At 42.8% G+C, this 18,531-nt stretch overlaps 1 protein-coding gene and 1 non-coding gene across 2 annotated transcripts in view; one reads left to right on the top strand and one right to left on the bottom strand.

The window, feature by feature from the left end:
* Positions 1-18,531, bottom strand: part of PINX1 (PIN2 (TERF1) interacting telomerase inhibitor 1) — a 61,586-nt gene that overhangs the window by 29,319 nt on the left and 13,736 nt on the right. The window contains exons 5-6 of the mRNA XM_043891110.1: positions 17,925-18,017; positions 11,569-11,645 (exon numbers count right to left, since the gene is read on the bottom strand). Of these exons, the coding sequence (XP_043747045.1) occupies positions 11,569-11,645; positions 17,925-18,017 (170 nt within the window). The remainder of the gene's footprint in view (positions 1-11,568; positions 11,646-17,924; positions 18,018-18,531) is intronic.
* On the top strand, positions 3,608-3,716 carry LOC122686413. The gene has a single exon (XR_006338772.1). It is a non-coding gene; the product is annotated as a U6 spliceosomal RNA (small nuclear RNA).

Here is an 18,531-nt window from a genome sequence, read left to right as displayed (position 1 = left end):
AACGCTGTTATGAGTAAACTGGGTTTCTCTTGGTCATGGTTAACTAAAACAATGGGATGGAGTTCATCTACACGTGCAGGTTGAGAGTAAAGTGCACATTCTTAAGGTGACACGAGCCTCAAAAGGAAAGGCCACTGCCCTCTTGTCCTTGCCCCCCACAGCCTCCCCCCAACACTTCCCAAGGCGAGCGCTCAGCAGAACCCAGTAACAAAGCATGTGGACAACAAATCTGTCCAACTCTCCTCTCTGCACTCTGCCTATGCTGACGTAGTGGCCCTGCTGGATCTGTGGCAGAGGTCTGCTACATTTTAGTATCACAAACTCAGCAAAATAGAGACAAATACATTTCATGTACATAACTGCTACTAAAAATAGAATGCTAGAACACACAAAAACTTAAGTGAATTCTTCCTAATATCACAGATTAATCTGGCCTCATCCTACAGAAAGAGAAGTAAGGTGGGAATAAAGACTGAAGACTCACACAACTGCACCCCAAACTCAATTTCTCATATGCTAAAGTAGAAGAAAATGAATATGATCCAGGTTATTTGTTTGTACTTACTTCCTATCATTTGAAAGATAATGACACTCTTTACATTTGCTTTCTGTCTGAATGAAATGCTCTCTCTCTCTCTCTCTCTCTCTCACACACACACACACACAATTTCATCCATACTGTCCAGATGAGGAAGCAGAAGCAAAGGGCAATTAAGTAGCCAGATAACAGTGTAGTCCCTCAACCACAAGTGAAGAATGGAATCCTCTCACCCAGCCTGTGGTTGAGCCCAACCTCTACAGACTCTGGTTTCCTTTTCTGAAAGTTAAGGGGAGAACTAGATGGTCCCTTTCTGTTCTAAAACCCTACAACTCGCTCAAAGTCACACAGAGGGTTAAGTGACAGAACTGGGATTTGCACCTAAGTTTTCTGGCTTTTGACAGAATCAATACTCACTGAACTATGCCAAGCCCCTTCTAATAAATAGAACATCCATTGTCCTTCTAATCTGATCCTGGATGTTTGAAGCCTGTGATCAGTAACTCAAGAATCCTAACTACCAGCCAAACAAGTTTGCCTAAAAGATAAAAGCACTTCTATTATGGATCGTGGATTTCATCATAGCCCCACAAGAGACCCTGCTGGTCATAGACTAAGAGTGGTAAAGAAAACATCGCATCTTGCAAGGGAGCCACTGAAATGAAGCCAACTTACAACACTGTCCCTCCAACGTGAAAAGGAAGTAAGAGATGTATTAAATGCCTGACAAGTCATGACTCTGTCCTATGAATAAGCTGAAAATGCACAGTGAAGATAAGGAAAGGAACCCAAAGATAGCAGAGAAATGAGCAAATAAAGAGCTTGGGGGACGGGGGACCAGAGGAACAAGTCATAAATCGGAGGAACTCCCTCCCCAGCAGCACACAGAACAGCTTTAGGAGTAAGCTCAGGAAGCCAACGACACCTCAGTCCCCTGGGCTGGTGAGACAAACCTCTGAGACTTCACACAGTGAGTAACTCACAAGTCAAAGACAATTCCCTCTGAACTTTTCACTGCACGGACAAGGGTAAACTTCAGTCTGAAAACAACTTTCACTCATGGAAAATGAAAGTGAAAGTCGCCCAGTCGTGTCTGACTCTTTGCAACCCCATGGACTATACTGCCCATGGAATTTTCCAGGTCAGAATACTGGAGAGGGTAGCCTTTCCCTTCTGCAGAGGATCTTCCCAACCCAGGGATCAGATCCAGGTCTCCCGCATTCCAGGCAGATTCTTGACCTGCTGAGCCACAAGCAAAGCCCAAGAATCTTGGAGTGGGTAGCCTATCCCTTCTCCAGTGGATTTTCCCGACCCAGGAATTGAGCCAGGGTTTCCTGCACTTGTGGATCAGTAATCATATCTGGATACTGTAGGCCTGGAAAAGTTTTGCATTCCACTCCTAAGTCTGATGATAAAACCACCATTTTTTGAACTTGTTCCCACTCTGGGACTAAAGTCTTTTTGCCAGAGCCCAAATGATGGCAAAAACCTATGAGTTACCCTATGCTCCTATATCTTTCTTCCTGCTTGTTACTCCCAGATCTAGATTTCCCAAGCAGGCACAGACAGGCAGAGGACAGTGGACTCAGGAGGAACCAAGGACTCTGCTGTCTCTACACCTCGTCTCTGTGCCACGCCATCAGGAGGATGAACTGTAAGTAAGGACCGTGGCAGAACTCCAGGTACGGGGGAAGGAAGTGCTCAGAGAACAGGCAAATTACATTCAGTGAAAGAATCAAAATACCTATTCTCTGGTGGCATGCATCCTTCATCCACCTTTATTCCCTGTCTCCACTGGCTTCCATCCTTGATTTCTATTAATATTAACATAGATGACAAGAAGACTTATTGAAAGGATTTAAGGGAGGAGCAAACTAGGACACATTATGACAAAAATAAACTGGGCGCTAACAACCTTGCACTTGAAGAATGACCATGACATTTTGACCTACCACGAAAATAATTCAACTATTCTTTGAGCAGAGTGAAATAAACATTAAAGAATATTACAACTAGTGGGTTCTTTGGCAGATTTTGTATTATGGAAACTTTCAGATACATACAAAATTGATGAACTCCCAATATTTCTGTCAATGTCTAGCAAGATTTTGTCACGTCACTACTTCATTCTTCTGTTCTTTGCTAATGTAATTTTATTTTATTTTTTTTGCTAATGTAATTTTTAAAGCAGTAACCAGAAGCTTAACAATTCTTATGTACAGTTATTGATTAAGAAACAGGAAAATTAACCTGTAACTAAAATGATACATTTGGATTCCCATGAGTATTAAAAAAAAAGTTCAGCCTATCTAAGCATTTAATTATACCAATTAACTCACAGTTATCTAGCTTCTTAGGAAGCAACTATTAGAGACAGTGGGCTAGGGCCTATGAATGAACAGAAGTCATGGCCATGGTCTAATGGGGTAAATAAATGAGTAAGACAGGGACTCCCCAGGTGGTCCAGTGGTTGAGATCGCCTTCCAGTGCAAGGGTGCAGGTTCTATCCCTGGCTGGGGAGCTGAGATTACACGGGACTCATGGCCAAGAAACCAAAACATAAACAACAACAACAACCAAAAAAACCCAGAAATAATATTGTAACAAGTTTAATACAGACTTCAAAAATGGTCCACGTGGAAAAAAAAAAATCTTAAAATTAAAAAAAAAGTTAAAGAGAGAAGTGAGACAGACACGATGAAGAGGAAAATGAAGAGGTGCCTCGCTAAGGCGGCACCTTAGGGAAAGCAAATTCAAACGGCTGCAGAGGCGGGTGAAGAGAGAGGCCGCCGCGAGGAATCCTTTCCTGAAGGTGCAGCTGTGACGCAGGCCCCGAGGGCAGCAGTCCCTGTCTGCTTTGCCACGGCTGCATCACTAGTGCCCAGCAAAGAGGCGTTTAGTCAAAGCCTGCTGACATGAATGAGCCAGGACTTTAAGTCCAGTGCTTGCTCAACTGAACAACTGTGTGTCCCCTCTTACTTCCTCGATGGCAGGAAGCAGGACTAGAGCTGCACTGGAAGGACTCGGACAGGCAGGGCGGAGCAGGCAAGGGCAATGAAAGTGGAGGCGGTGCTCGCTTCGGCAGCACATATACTAAAAAATTGGAACGATACAGAGAAGATTAGCATGGCCCCTGCGCAAGGATGACACGCAAATTCATGAAGCGGTCCATATTTTAAAAAAAAAAAGAAAGTGGAGGTGGTGATGTGGGGGCATGAAGACGTGGGAGGAGAAGCTGCCCGGGGCCGCAGGGGGTCGTCCTTGGTGCGGGGCGGTGCTCTGCAGCTCGGAGAAGCAGGCATTTCCACCAGGGACAGACAGCAGGGCGAGCTGGTGGAGGCTCTGGTGTGCTGGTCATAGGGAGTCAGTGAGGGAGTGTGTGTGGGGGGGACGTAGGTGATGACTGAGAAGACGCTGATGCTACAAGAGAGAGATTTTGAGAGAACAGATGACAACAGGACACTCTGAAAAGAAGAAAAACTGGGGTCAGGGAGGCCAGTTCCGAAAGAAATTCAGGGGCAATCATGATCAGGACATCAGTAAACATGGAAAACCAGGAAGAATGCAGTAGCTTTGTTAAACATACAAAATCAACAGAGTTGGTGATGTCTGACAGGATATGAAGGTTAAAGGAAAGAAGCAAATCAAATATTATTCTCAAGTTCACTATCCGACTGCATAGGGTAAGTATGATCCACAACGATGAAAAAGATGCTTCATGCTCTTAGGTTATTCCCCCTGTAACTTGGGGTATATGTTTCATCTACTCATAGTTGTTCTCACCTGGAATGACCCTGCCAATGCCTCCATCTAAACTCAGGACCAGAGAAGTTAGAAGCTTGGCTTGGGGCCACAAGGGTGCCCTGAGACTAAAGAGGAGACTCTCTTGTCACTCAGCTCATGACCATTTCCACTTCGGCATCATGACTAGTGTCCACGCATCTCTCCCAACGAAGCAATGATAATTCTGAGAAAGGCACATCTGCAGCAGGTGAGGCTCCTGTCTTCCAGCAGAACACCGCGCATTCTTTCTGCAGGAGAGGAAAATGGAGCCAGGGCCAGAGACATGACCCATGGCCCCCCACGTGTGCATGGAGAACACACACAAGAGGCGGCTGGCCGGCTACAGGAATCAGCCTAAGAGGCTTCCGCGCTGGGCTCACAGCAACAACAGTGTACTTCTGGATGCTCCGAGTACTTTCTGCAACCCACTCACACACCACTATGGGCTGAGTTAGGAACTGCACATTTTCTTTTTTTTTTTTTTTTTGTAACCCCACCCCGGAACTGCACATTTTCAAGACATGCTATAGACAACCGAGGAGCTCAGCGACTGCGTTGTGCTAAAATTCATAACAAAGGTGAATATTAGAGCTGATTCTTTACCAGCTGAGCCACAAGGGAAGCCCAAGAATACTGGAGCGGGTAGCCTATCCCTTCTCTAGTGGATCTTCCCAACCCAGGAACAGAACCGGGGTCTCCCACATTGCAGGTGGATTCTTTACCAGCTGAGTAATGCGGGAGACCTGGGTTCAATCCCTGGGTTGCGAAGATCCCCTGGAGAAGGAAAAGGCTACCCTCTCCAGTATTCTGGACTAGAGAATTACAGTCCATGAAGTTGCAAAGAGTTAGACACGACTGAGCGACTTTCATTTTCATTAGAGCCGAGGGAAAGAAGAGTAATGAAAAATACACAAACTCCTTCACTTCGAAGTGGGAGTTTTTTCAGTCTTACCAGGTTCATGTTCTGAAGGTGGGAGTAGGAGATACTCAAGAGGATGGGGAGCAGGAAGAGGAAGTCCACAGGAGAGGCCAGGCACAACTTACAGTTTAGATTATTTCTAGACCAACCCTGTTTAAAGACACTTCATATAAGGAAGTAAATCTGAGTAGCAAATAAAGCAAGATTTTGGTTTTTTGTTTTAGAATCAGAAAAATGCTGGGGCCAGGATATGAAAACAACACCTCTACCCAAGTCTTTTGAGATAGAACAGTTTACAGTTTGGAACTGATAAATGAGGAAAAGGGTTGTTAAATTTTGAACAAAAGTTTTCTTTTGATTCGAAAGGGCTTTCTCTCAGTTTCTAACTCTCTTTCCTTTAGTAACTATTAGCTGAATGTCCCTATCCACTTACAGAATGAGGAATAGACAATTTTTCCCCCTAAAATAAAAACGTGTGAGGATACACAGGCTTACTCTTTCAGGGAGACTGAGCTTCAGTGGCTCACCTAGGCCGCGGCTGGAGGGCAGGGAAGACAGCCACCCAAGGCGGCAGAGGACTGCATGCGTGCAGGGTCCTCCCGCCCCAGGCGCCCCCTGGGGCAAGAGTGCCTTTCCGGAGGAACCGAACCGCTGAAGAAAAGACCTGCGAGAATTCTGACATCCATCCGGGGGTTCCCTAAGGAAAAAGCCAACTCGCCATGACCACTCCACAGCACAACTCAGGCGCTGAGCGCTGCCGCTAGGCAGACAGGGCCCTCGATCTGCTGCTCACTGACGGACTCTTAAAGCGCAGAGCGAAGGAGCATCGGACAGTGCGGACCTCCCCCGGCACCGAAGAAACGAGTCAAAACTGAGAGAAAAGGAGCCCGGGGACAAAGACAGAAAACAACCTGTACGTCTCGTGACATGCATTCAGAGACAAGGGGACATGTATGGAATCCATGAAATAAGAAGATGCTACTTAAAGATAAAGATAAATAAAAAGGGACAATCAGCTGATGAAAAATAGCTCAGGGAAATTAAAAATATGAGAGCAAAACTCAAAATTAACAGAAAAATTGGAAGATAAAAGTCAAGAAAATTTTTTTAAAAATCAAGAAAATCTCCCCAAAAGAAGAACAAAATAGGAGACAAAAGATAAGAAAAATCTGAGGAATAACCTGATGTCCACCACTTACCTAATGATTCCAGATTAAAGAGAAAAAAAAAAAGAATCAAAGAATAAAAAGTAATTTTTCAGAACTGATAGAATAACATGAATCTTCACACTGGGAGGCCTAGCAAGAGTCTGATGAATAAAAATATGCAAAAATTGACATTTCCACAAGATTTTAGAAATCTAAGGATAAGAAGATTCTAAAAAATCTTTAAGACAAAATAAAGAAAATAAATATGTGTCATGGAGAGAAATAAGAAGGGTACCAATGGATATCAGAAGACAGTAGAGCAACATCCTCTAAATTCTGAAAGCAAATAATGTTCAGTCCAGAATTCTATACCCACACAATGTGCCATGATATTCTGATTTTCAGAACTGCAGGGCTTCTCAGAAAGCTGCTGGAAGACGGGCGAGCAGACAGACACGGGATGCAGGCCAGAGCAGGTAAGAGGAGCAAGGCAGAGTGGACCGTCTACAGTGAACAAGGCAAATCCAACAGCCAATCCAGAGTGAGCGGCCGAGGGGGTCTGAGGAGGGCGGGGTCCTGAGGAAAACACCGAGCTGACAGACCGTCAGACATAAATGACACAGCAGAAAGTTCTGCACGCTGTGGCCAGCAGAGGGTACGGGGAAATTACACAGTTACACCTCACTCCCCAACAGAAAACATAACAAAAGTGTGAAAAGAAACGTCATGAGGGTACGCTACTTGGCTTAGCAGGGAACACTATTTACATAGTCATAAAAATATAAACACCAAACACTAAAATAACACTATAATAAATAATAAGAATAATGCATCAGCATTTTGAGTGGTAAAAGGCCTAAATCCTAACTTACCAAAATAAAAGTCCAGATAACATCAGGAACTAAGACATGAAGAGAGTCAATGTAAGATCTGTGCTTTAAATGTAAAGATAAATACCATATAAGATACCATGTGAAAAATGAAGGTGCTATAAGAAACAGGCCTAGGAGATAAAGAGGTGAGGGGTATGACTGAGGAATGTTGTTTTTTGTGATGTTTACTGCAGCTTAATTTTTTAAATCTATGTGCATATATTACTTTGGAAGCAGGATTCAAATTCAGACAGTGTGGACCTAAATCTGGAGATCTTAACTTTGAAAGAAGGCAGGAAAATTTATAATCCATCAATTATTTTGGAGACAGCTATCTGATTTTCTTTCACCTCCTGATAAGCCTAGACAATCAAAAGCAATCAGACTAACAGACACGAGTAAGGAGAAAGCATTTATTTTCTCATATCTAAAATCCTATATTTTTCTATCAACAGCAACAGAAAATACAGCCTAAACAGCCAGAGCAGCAGAAAAGGAAAAGTTGGAAAAAATTGCAGTCACACAAACTATAGTTAAAAAATGACTAAGTTTCCTTGATATATGAATTTGTTGGAAAACCATTTATCAACAGCCTGTTTCTCTCCAGCAGAGTCCCTCAAGCCGAGAGCCATGTCATTCCCCTTTGACTGATTAATTAGCCAATCAGGGGACATTTTTCATTGTGAGGCATGATGGTTTATTCCAGCTAATGTTTGGTCTCTAATGGCAACATATTAAAGCCAACTCGGCTATTTTAGCCCCGTGGAGTGACCAAAAGGAAAGGATAGAAGATAAATCAAAAGAGCTCCCTTCAGTTTCCCTTCAGTCCTTAACAAAACCCCCAAGGAGAAAATGGCTGGAGGAAAGATCCTCTACCAATAGAGAAAAAAACAAAGAAAAGAAGGGTGGAAACGCCTTCAAGCCAAGGGGGATCCTTTCCTGCTTCTGAAGAGCAATAATTTATCCTCTGTTGATTAACAGACCACTGATAGAACAGGCACCAAAAAGTCAATACCTAGCTCTTCTTGCTTTTATCAAAAGCTGTGTTCAATAGAAAATCTCGCTCTGCAATGCTTCTTCCTCACTTGGAACGATTTCACCCGCACTCTGAATTAGATGAGGCTAGCGAGGAACCTGATTGAAGGCACTATTTATACCCCTGCAGACAGGCAGCTGCCCACTGTGCTCCACGTTCCCTAAGCTTCTCACCCTTCTCTGTGCCCTTGACAGGCAAAGCATGGAGAACTTGGAGCATCAGAGGAACACAAGCTCCTCCAGAGGACAGATATGAGCATTCACATATCGGGAGACAGGAAGCACATCTTACCCACGCTCAGTACACACTGCCAAACACTCTCAACAAGACAGTCCAAGCAGCTAGTCTCCACCACGCAGTTCCACTCCTGTGTACATAACACTGCCCAGCTGTCTCACTTGCAGGTAAGTGAAGGATTACAAACTAGCAGTCTGCGTCCGGTGAGATCACTGACACCATCATCATGGTTATTATTTTGTGAATCTTGCACACTTTCAGACCAGGCTATGAGTTTCCCTGATTCCCTGTCATCTTAAAGTCAGACTACTCACACATTTCCAGTCACATGCCTGGACCCACTGGCACTTGAGTTTGAGGCCTGGGAAGAGCTGTTATTCATGGTACATATTCTTTTTTGTGCTTTGTCCATTCAGAGACTCCTGCCCTTTGGGCCCAGGTCAATCATCAGTTTTCTCTGTAGCTGTTTCTAACTTCTCCAGTAGTAGTGTTGATGATGCCCTAGTCTGTACTGTTCCCCCAAGGATTAAAGTATACATCAACAGCTGAATTCAATTCAACAAAAACTTCATTGAGAACCTATTCCATGGCGGGCCTGGTTCTAGATGGTAAAAACTGCTGCCCTCATGGAGGTTCCAGTCTACTAAGGAAACACAGATGGTACAAGCAAACTATTTAGTACCTCAGACGGTGATAACTGCTATGGAAAAAAATAAAGCAAAGGAGAGGGGACGAGAGTATCAGGGAGTTTTGTTGTTATTGTTTGTATTTTCTGCTATTATAAATTAGGGTGTCAAGGAAGGCCAGCTGAGGTGACATTTGCACAAAAATGTGAGTTGGGGACAAGCACTCCATGCAGAGGGGCCACCAATGCTGAAAGTCAAGGCAGGAACCCTCCTGAAGTGCTGGAGGAACTGGAAGCCAGAGTGACGGGCAGAGCCGCAGGGAGAACCAGCTGAGGATGGCAGTGAGCGCGAGGGTGAGTGAGAGCTGGGAGGGCTGGTCATGCAGGGCTTCAGGCCCCTGTGAGGGCAACCTGCTATTTCACCTCAACATCATTTGATTTCTTCTTTACACACATCAAACAATTCACACTCATCTCCTGGAAAAAGGACATAAGTAGATAGTCAAAACTGCCCCACACACCTGAAGTTAAGGAAGAGCATTTGGAGTAATGGTCTCTCCTTTGCGGTCTAGGAAAAGGTAAACCTTCAAGTCAAATACCATTTCAGATGTGCGTATTTCGTGTGTTCACTTTCCTCCAGAATCAGAGAACGTTGGACCCGAGTGCTCCCATGCACACAGTTCATGCTCACCTATTGCAAGAATCCCTCCAGGAAACTAACCACGCGGTACATCCTGCCCAGCTGGCCCGCTCTGCCAGCCCACACTGTTTCCTTTCTCTGAGGAGAAATCTTTCTATGAATTTCGTCCACCAGTACTAGTCTGTCCTCTGAAGTTTACCAAACCAATCTGTTCCTTTCCTAGAGGACCCCTGAAACCATTCAAATGTTCAAAGTCAGGGTCTCTCTGTAGTCCAGGCAGAATCTCCTAACTGCTCATCTGCTAATTCCTGTGCAAAACTCGCTTTCCAGGTATCTTTGGCCCAACTGCCACGCTCTGAACACATTCTTATAAAATACAGCACCCAGTCACCAGTGCAGAAAACACCCCCAACATTTGTTGCTTCCAGTTGCTTTTAAAGCAGCCCAAGCCTGAACTCAGGACAGTTGCCACACTGCATTTCTTATTCTGACTTAGGTCAAACTTGTGGGCAGTTGACATGTTCCCAGCCTCTAAGTTAATTCTCATTCAGATGAGTTCTTTTCAAAGATTCAATTAGATTTTACACATCTTCACAAAATTTGATCTATCTGGCTTTGGTCAAATGTACCAGCTCAGAGAAATTATTATGAATCTTGATTCAAAATCAATGGTCAACATGCTGATAAAAATTACTGAAGTCATCACTGCTGGCAAAAAAATACAGACCTAAAATGTGTTAATGAGCTTGTTTGTGGGCTTAGTTTAAATTTACTGCTAACCAAAAGGTGCTTCCTAGTAAAATGACCTTAGCAAACTCTAGGCTGGGAAAGCAGCTCAACTCATGAATGGTGATGCCAGGTCTGGGTGAGGAGGAGGAGGCAGAGAGACAGAGACTTGTAGGAGGAAGGGAAATTCAAATTCAAGAGTCCACATCTAGCAAACCACTCACAAGACTCAACCCAATTCACAAAAAAGAACATGAAAATTTAGAACTAATGAGGAACAACCAACCAACCAGGGACTTCCCTGGTTGTCCAGTGGCTAAGATGCCGGGCTTCCAATGCAGGGGCCCGGGTTTCCATCCCTGGTCAGGGAACTAGATCCCACATGCTGCAACTAAAGATCTCTTGTGAAATCAGTTAATCAATCAATAATTCTTCTTTTTTTTTTTAATTTAACCAACCAAAAAAAAGTCTGCTTGGAAGTTCGTTTTCAGATTTGACAATCAGCAAGAAATGGGAGACACTAAAAAACTATTTCCATTTAGTTCCTATCTGGTTGAACTTCCTGATACTCCTTTCTTTTTTTTTCCTTCTCTCAATTTTTCCCTCCCCCACGTTCCCAGTTTCCTTCCGCTATCCAGCTTGTTTCCTGTTTCAGCCTTATCACTAGAGAAAATACTCCTAAACCACATAGAGGATCGAGAGTGTGCCCCCAGCATTCCTGCTCTGTTTCTCTAAACAACACGCCTCTGGCTTAGGCTTTTGGCAACGGGAGTTCTTCCCTGAGGTTAGTCTAGTCCACACACCAGGAGGAAAAAACTCCAGATAATACACATTCTTTTTAAGGCTCCTTGTAATCTATCAACTATTATTATCACCTATCAATTTATTATCAAGGGGATCACATTTAGCCTTTGTATGAAGCCTCTAAAGGTTTTTTTGGTAACTTTGTCTGGAAAGTACTATTAGTAATAAACATAAATAGCTCTATACACAGCTGAAAATCAGTGTTGAGACACAATGCATCAATCGTCAGCAGTTTAATACCTCAGGAGTCGTCTTCTTCTGTCTTTTTCCAAAAATGCAGTCAAGATCTGTTTGGCTCCGAGATGAGAGATCCTTCCCTAGAAAAACATGATGCCTTCAGTAATACATTCTAGAATAAGGAGCACAAATATAAACTATGAAACTGGGTTTTGGAAAATAAATAAACAATTTTGTAAACGACCAACTTTCTCTTTCCCTTTCACAGATTTTTGTTGTTGTTCAGTTGCTAAGTCTTGTCTGATTCCTTGCAACCCCATGGACTGCAACAGGCCAGAGTTCCCTGTCCCTCACTATCTCCCAGAGTTTGCCCAAATTCATGTCCATTGAGTCAGTGATGCAAAATCCAACCATCTCATCCTCTGCTGCCCCCTTCTCCTTTTGCCTTCAATCTTTTCCAGCATCAGGGTCACACTGTTTAATCAGTAAATACAATTAATTAAACTTAAAAATCAAACAAGTGAACCAGAACCCCTGACTTCCTCTTAATGGTACAAACAAGCCTGAGTACGCAGGTGGAGAGGAAAACTAAATTCTCAAGCTAGCCCTACTACTGGTACACTTTCAAGGTATAATTTCTGGGCCTCTGGGTTCCCTTAGTAAACAGTAAAATTCCGTTACTTCAAGGAGACAGAAGTTATACTCAATGAGGGTTACAAACTCTAGAATAAAAATATGCTGCTAAGATACATAGCTCCAAAACCCCACCTGTGCACAGGAATGAGAACATCCTATGTTGACACATACAAGCTCAGTAATTAATTGAATGTATGAACTTTTTTAATAAATGCAAATAAAAATTGCTGCATTAGGGTGAAAAGATTTCAGGCTTTTTTTGTTTTTTTCACTGTAATAGTGCTATCATTTTAAATAAAAGGATAATTAATGAGTAGGAAATTAAATGGCTTCTGGCAAAAATGGTATCCAAAGGATCCTTGATTCTTATTAAAAACACTAAACTCTTTAACTTAATTTCAAACCCACAAACCAACTAATTTAAAATTCACTTCTATGGAATTTCCACTTCTACCAACAATACTGTTTGAGCAGCCAACCAAATCTATTCCCATTTGTCAACTTCGTGGTAGATGTATAAGTCTGAAAGCTCTGGGGGAGTGAGGCTCTGGGTTAGACACAGGAATCTGTGCTCTGAGTTGGAAACCTGAGTGCACTGTCAGGGGCTCAGTTATCTTCTTGGCTTCCTGCGGCAACCTGACTTGGCACAGAACTGTCGTGACCCAGAAGGGTTCCAGTTCACTGGCTATCGCTGGGGCATTCAAATGTGATATTGCTCAGTGACTCCATGAAATTAAAAAAAAAAAAACAAAAACACCCTGCAATGTAATGCAAAACCAGGTGCCAAAACCCGTCTCCGAGGCTGCCGTCCCAGGCTCGCGAGTCCAGTCGGCGCGGCCTGCTCCCACCTGGAAGGCGGGCTCTGCACTGCGCTCCCCTCTCCTCTGAGCTGGGAGTAAAGATAGCTTCCTGCTTCTAGCCGGTCAGTCCACAGAGCCCAGACAGGTGACCCCAGAGCAAGCCTACTCGTGAGCAAAATGAAGCCTCCCAGATGGGAACGCAGACAGTGAACCAGGAGAGTGGAGAATAAAGCTGGCCACTGAGGGGAGACGTGCACAACCCTCAGGAGGCCTGCGGTCTGTTCTGAGCTTAGTCCTCAGTATGACCCATTCCACACTGCAGAGAACACTCAGGGCGGCAGCTTCTATTTCAGAAAAAGGAGTTGTACTGGGATCAAAATACGTAGTGGCCACCCACCCCTAAGCTAGCTTCTGAAACAGAACAGACACCCTAAAAGAAATGCAAATGACAATCACTTTTACAACAACTAAAAAGAATGCTCGAGGGATTTGGCGGGGGGGTGGGGGGGCGCGGCGAGCATGCAAGATCACAGTTCTAAAACAGGATGCCAAAACATGAACACGCAGAGATGAAAAATGAAGCTAAAAATCAAAGGGAAAGCTGTCAAGCTAATAAGAGAATGTACCAATGAAGGTGCAAGTGTCTCTAAAGTTTTGGTGACGGGTTCTTGTATCAGAAATGCTTATCCTTTAGCAAAGTTCACTTAAGCAAATGTGGAAACCAGGACTGTTACAGGCCTTGCTCTGGATTTGATCTGGAAAACAAAACACAGAGAAGAATTAAGAGTCAGAGACCAAAGGAAAGGAACTTAAAGGTAGATAAAACTGTGAAGATGGAAGTGCTACTGAAATAGTTATTAGTTAATCGTCCTGGTTGAATAGTTTATAAATGTTATAAAATTATGGCCAGTTTTGAATACAATATGTATATTAAAAATGAGTTTGAAAGTTACTGGTCTCCATTCTCAATCATGGTCAAATCACAGCAAATACTGTTGATGAACTTCTCTCTTAGAGAAAAGGACATCAAAAAATTGAACAGAATAGGAAATATATGACATCTGCCTGGATTTGGTTTCTGTCCCCACTAGTCTTCAACTGGCCACAATATTCTAAGAATCAAGGAAAAAAGAGATTCCAGTAGCCAAGCTGATGTAACAAAGTCATGAAAGGATGATCTGATTCTTTCAGAGAACAGCACTTTACTTATGATCATTTTAGCTGTTTTTCTAATAATGAGGACTTTCAGGTGTTCCCGTCTATCAGTGTAGCAATTTGGAGAGAAGAATGTGACCACTACAGCCAGACTCACTTTCAACACCAAGAAGTCCATGTGGAAGCATGTGAAACTGTAAAAAACCAGCACAAGAACCTCAGAATCATGGAGCTGCAGAGCCTCTCTTAGCTTAAGGGCAAAAGTCATAGAGCCCAACAAGTGAGCACTGTGTTATAACCAGAGCACAAAAAGCTGAGTTTTTCTCCTCATAGTAAAGGCACACGGGAAAGGAAATGCAGGTTGAAAAATACACCAGTTAAATAAAAAATACTGAAGGGTTATATAGGTAGCTAGCTTCACTTGCTTCAAAAATTTACTTGCATTCCCCAATCAAGAAGGATAAAACAGATGATGTTATATTTTGACTTTGTTTTTTAATGAAAACATATAGAACTGCTAACAAGCCAAGGAATGGAAGATTAGAAAACTTCTCTGAAAGGGTAATATTGTGAGAAAATCAGGAAACCTGAAAGAATCGAAACAGGGGGTGAAATGAGATCCTCACAACTGCTAAGACAGCTGGAATATTTTTTAAAGCCCGCAATGGTGCTCCTTTTACACTTAAATGTGCAAAGAGCCAGAAGCAGCAGAACACCCACCTCTAGTAGAGTCTGACTGCAGGGAGCCAGCCTCGTCAGGACACTAAAGTCAGTGTCGGACGAGCAGCTGACCACGGGGACACGCGAGAGGAGTGCAAGCACTTTCCTTATTTAAGGAGTGAAGTATCACAGACTGTTGCAGGAAAAAGAAGTCTAAATACATGAAGCTGCACAAGTAATGTCTACACAACCTTCCACCCACTCAGCCACCGCACGACTGGGAGCAAAAAGCTGGGCTCTCTGGACAAGGTCTCCCTGTTAAACATTTAAAACCTCAAAAGCAGCTTTGGAGAAATTGACGTCTTCCGTAATTTTCTTTTCTTTGCAGATACAGCCTCACCAAATGTTTTTTAGATTAAAAGAAACTACCACTGAGTTTAGGCCCTTAAACAAATATGGATGGAATTAACATCTTGGAATTATGTAATAAATTATGTCAAATTTAAATTATAAACTTAGGATGAGAGAAAGGAATAATTATGTATCAGAACTAAAATGCTACAGCCAATATTTAAACAGTAACAAATTTTGCTGCTGTAATCTCTCTGCAGTGAAATTTTTATCTTCACTCTTCACACCAAGCTAAATAAAATGCTACCTTCTAGTGTTTTGGTTTTCTGGACCACTGATGGAGCTACAATATGAACCCTCCTCATCCAATGAGTGAGTTATTGTAACTAAGAGCAGATCCCTGAGCTAAAATCCTTATCATCCATTATGCTGAACACCCATGATTTCCACATAATGGCATCATTTCTGATAAATTCTAAAAAAGAACCTACTTTAGAACTCAACAATGACTTAAAAAAGATCTTTCATTTCACAAAAAAGGAAACTGAGGCTGACAGAAGGCAAGAGGTTAAGAGATTTGTCTGAGAGAGTCACAGCCAGAACCCAGTTTCCTGTGACCTAAGATAGTCTGCCATGGAGGAAACAGAGTTTATCATTCACATGCAGTGACAACAGTTGCTCTGCAAGGAAGACTTCTTTCAATAAATTAAAGAACTTTAAAATAAACTTACACTGTGGACTGTTAAAATAGATGGCAACTGATTATTTCCTCACTACCTGGATTTCTGCCTCCTTTGTGTTTTCTACTGATTCCCACTCTGCTTTTCCTCTGTTTTCCCGCTCAATCTTCTCTGCTACCTTTGTAATATATCTTGAATTATCATCCCTGCATACCAATCCTCCCTTCTCCCCAAACAAAGCTAATAAATAAGCAAACCTCATATTATTTTATTTTTAACAATTTTTTTTAAGTCTTCAATTGAATTTGTTACAATATTGCTTCTGTTTTGTTTTTTGGTCCTGAGGCATGTGGGATCCTAACTGCCTGACCAGTGAATGAACCTGCACCCCCTGCATATGAAAGCGAAGTCTTAACCACTGGACCACCAGGGAAGTCCCACAAACTTCATTTCAAAAGAGACAAAAAGAAGGAATAACACACCAAGCAGGCTGACAGGGTGAACTGGCAAGGGGATGGCTTAACTAGAAATAGAAAGAAGATATTCCCGGCATCCATAGATTAAAGCAGATCGAAGAGGTTTATTCCGGCTTCAGCAAATGCTTCAGGTGAAATCATGCATGCAGGCTACCACCAAAGGAAAATAAGAAGATTCTATTTGCAAAAGTGAAAGCTTAAAAGGCTGCCATGCTATCCAAAAGTCACAGGGTACTTTTAATTTCATTTGTTTGCTCGGCACCCTTCTGCTGTATCTTTTTTTTTTTTTCTATAGGGTCTAATGAAAAGGAAGGTTATTTCAGGGATGGGGATGAAGTGAGCATTTAGCCCCTCCTGAAAAGGACTGAGGGGCCACCAAGGACTGTTTTCTGTCCTGCAGCAGGTCAGGGGTGGAGAGAACCCCTGCTCAGAAGCCATACAGGAGAACGACAGAGAAGGTTCTATCCTGGGAGAAAGAAGAGGGGCCAACGTGATGAGCCAGATGACCATGCCTGCCGGGAGACGGAAGGGGGAAGCCCCAGTCTCTCTCTGCATATGTCCCCAAAACTAATCAGCTCTGCCAGGAGCCCTCCCTCACACTGAGCCCAGTCTATCTTGTGGGGTCCTGCTCCAAATGAGAACCACCGTGAACAGTTTAGAGCAGTGGAAACTCCAGCTCCTACTGCCCCTCAGGGGGTTCTAGGAGTCAGGGAATTCCCAATCACGTCAACAAGACTAAAGCAAAGAGATGTGCTTTGCTCGCCATATAGAGGTAGAAATACACATCCAGTCCTCCATAGATGAACCATCACATGGTGACTAGATAACATAATTATCATCATACTTATACTTTAAGTATATTAATATAATAAACAGGGTTTTGTACCTGGGAAGTATGCTTAATACATAACAATGGGAAAACATCTGGGGAGTTGAGGAGTGCAAAGTTAAATGGTTTCTTTCCAATACAAGACTGCCACCTCCTGGTTAAAGAGGACAGCTGCACCCACAACTGACCATGTACAGCCCTGGAACCGGAGTCGGGAGGTGGCGATGGAGGAAGACTAACATTACCTTTGCAATGACCATGGAACAGTTAAGTTTGCACTACGTGAAACAGAGAAACGGTATGGAACAATAGAAGAGTCAACTCAGGACTGAGATCTTTCATACTAGAGAACTCAATACAGAGACCACTTCATGAATATTTATGAATCTCATATAGATTCTATATGATTTCTAAATGGGTCCATTTCAAGAGCTGTTCAACACCAAAATTAAACTCTAAAAAAAGCTTAATGCAACTACGAGAAATGTAACTAAAAGTACTGAGCGATAAATTTAGCCACATAAAAGTCTGTTTTCTCCTCTAAATATTAATAGAAAGTTAACTTCCGCGCTCAGCTTTGCCAGAGGACTTGCATGCAGTCTAAGGGCGAATCTGGGGCCCATGAGTGAGGCTGCGTCTGCACTTAACAAGACCCCCGGTGACTCACAAGTGCGGACACCTCAGCACTGCTGTGGATCAAGCCGGTCAGGGGGTCCCTCCTTTTCCAATTTGTACATAAGACAAGTGATGCTGGCGAAGAGCTAAAAATGCGCTAAGAAACCCAGATGTGAACACAGAGATTTAAAACAAATAAAGAAACACGCAATTTTACCTTTTGTGAATTTCATATAGTGAACACGGTTTTTGGAGACTTTGGACTTCTCCTCAAGACTGAAAGACTTCTTTTCCTTGTTGTCTGGGGAGTCTTTTAAAAGAAAAGGATGAAAAGCATTACGTTAAACTCTGCATTCCATTCTCAATCCCCTACGGTGACACAGTCTTATAGAAATAAAACCCTTAGGAGCCTTATCATTTATTACTGAACTGTAACCAAAAATTAGAAATATTCTTAAACTATGTACTACGGATCAGGCAAGGCTATTTTCCAGAAACTTATAACATCCTGAAGGACGAGAAATGAAAATCTGTGTTCACACAAAACCTCCACGTGAATGTTCATGACAGTCTTATTTGTGACCATAAGATACTGGAAATAAACCAAAATGCCTTCAGTGGGTGAATGGCTAAGCAAATTCTGGTACTCCCTTACATGGGAGCATTACTCCACGATAAAGAGGAAGGAGATATTGACTCTGTGTGACAAGCTGGATGGACTTCACTGGCGGGGATTATGCTTAAGAGAAAAAGTCAATCTACATACTCAATGATCCACTCAGACATTCTGGAAAGGAAAAACTACGGAGATGGAGAACAGTGAG

The sequence above is a fragment of the Cervus elaphus genome, chromosome 29, assembly GCF_910594005.1.
Source record: "Cervus elaphus chromosome 29, mCerEla1.1, whole genome shotgun sequence".
In the NCBI taxonomy this organism is placed as follows: domain Eukaryota; kingdom Metazoa; phylum Chordata; class Mammalia; order Artiodactyla; family Cervidae; genus Cervus; species Cervus elaphus.
The sequence above is the reverse complement of the archived record's forward strand: the minus strand, read 5'-3'. Positions and strand labels throughout refer to the sequence as shown.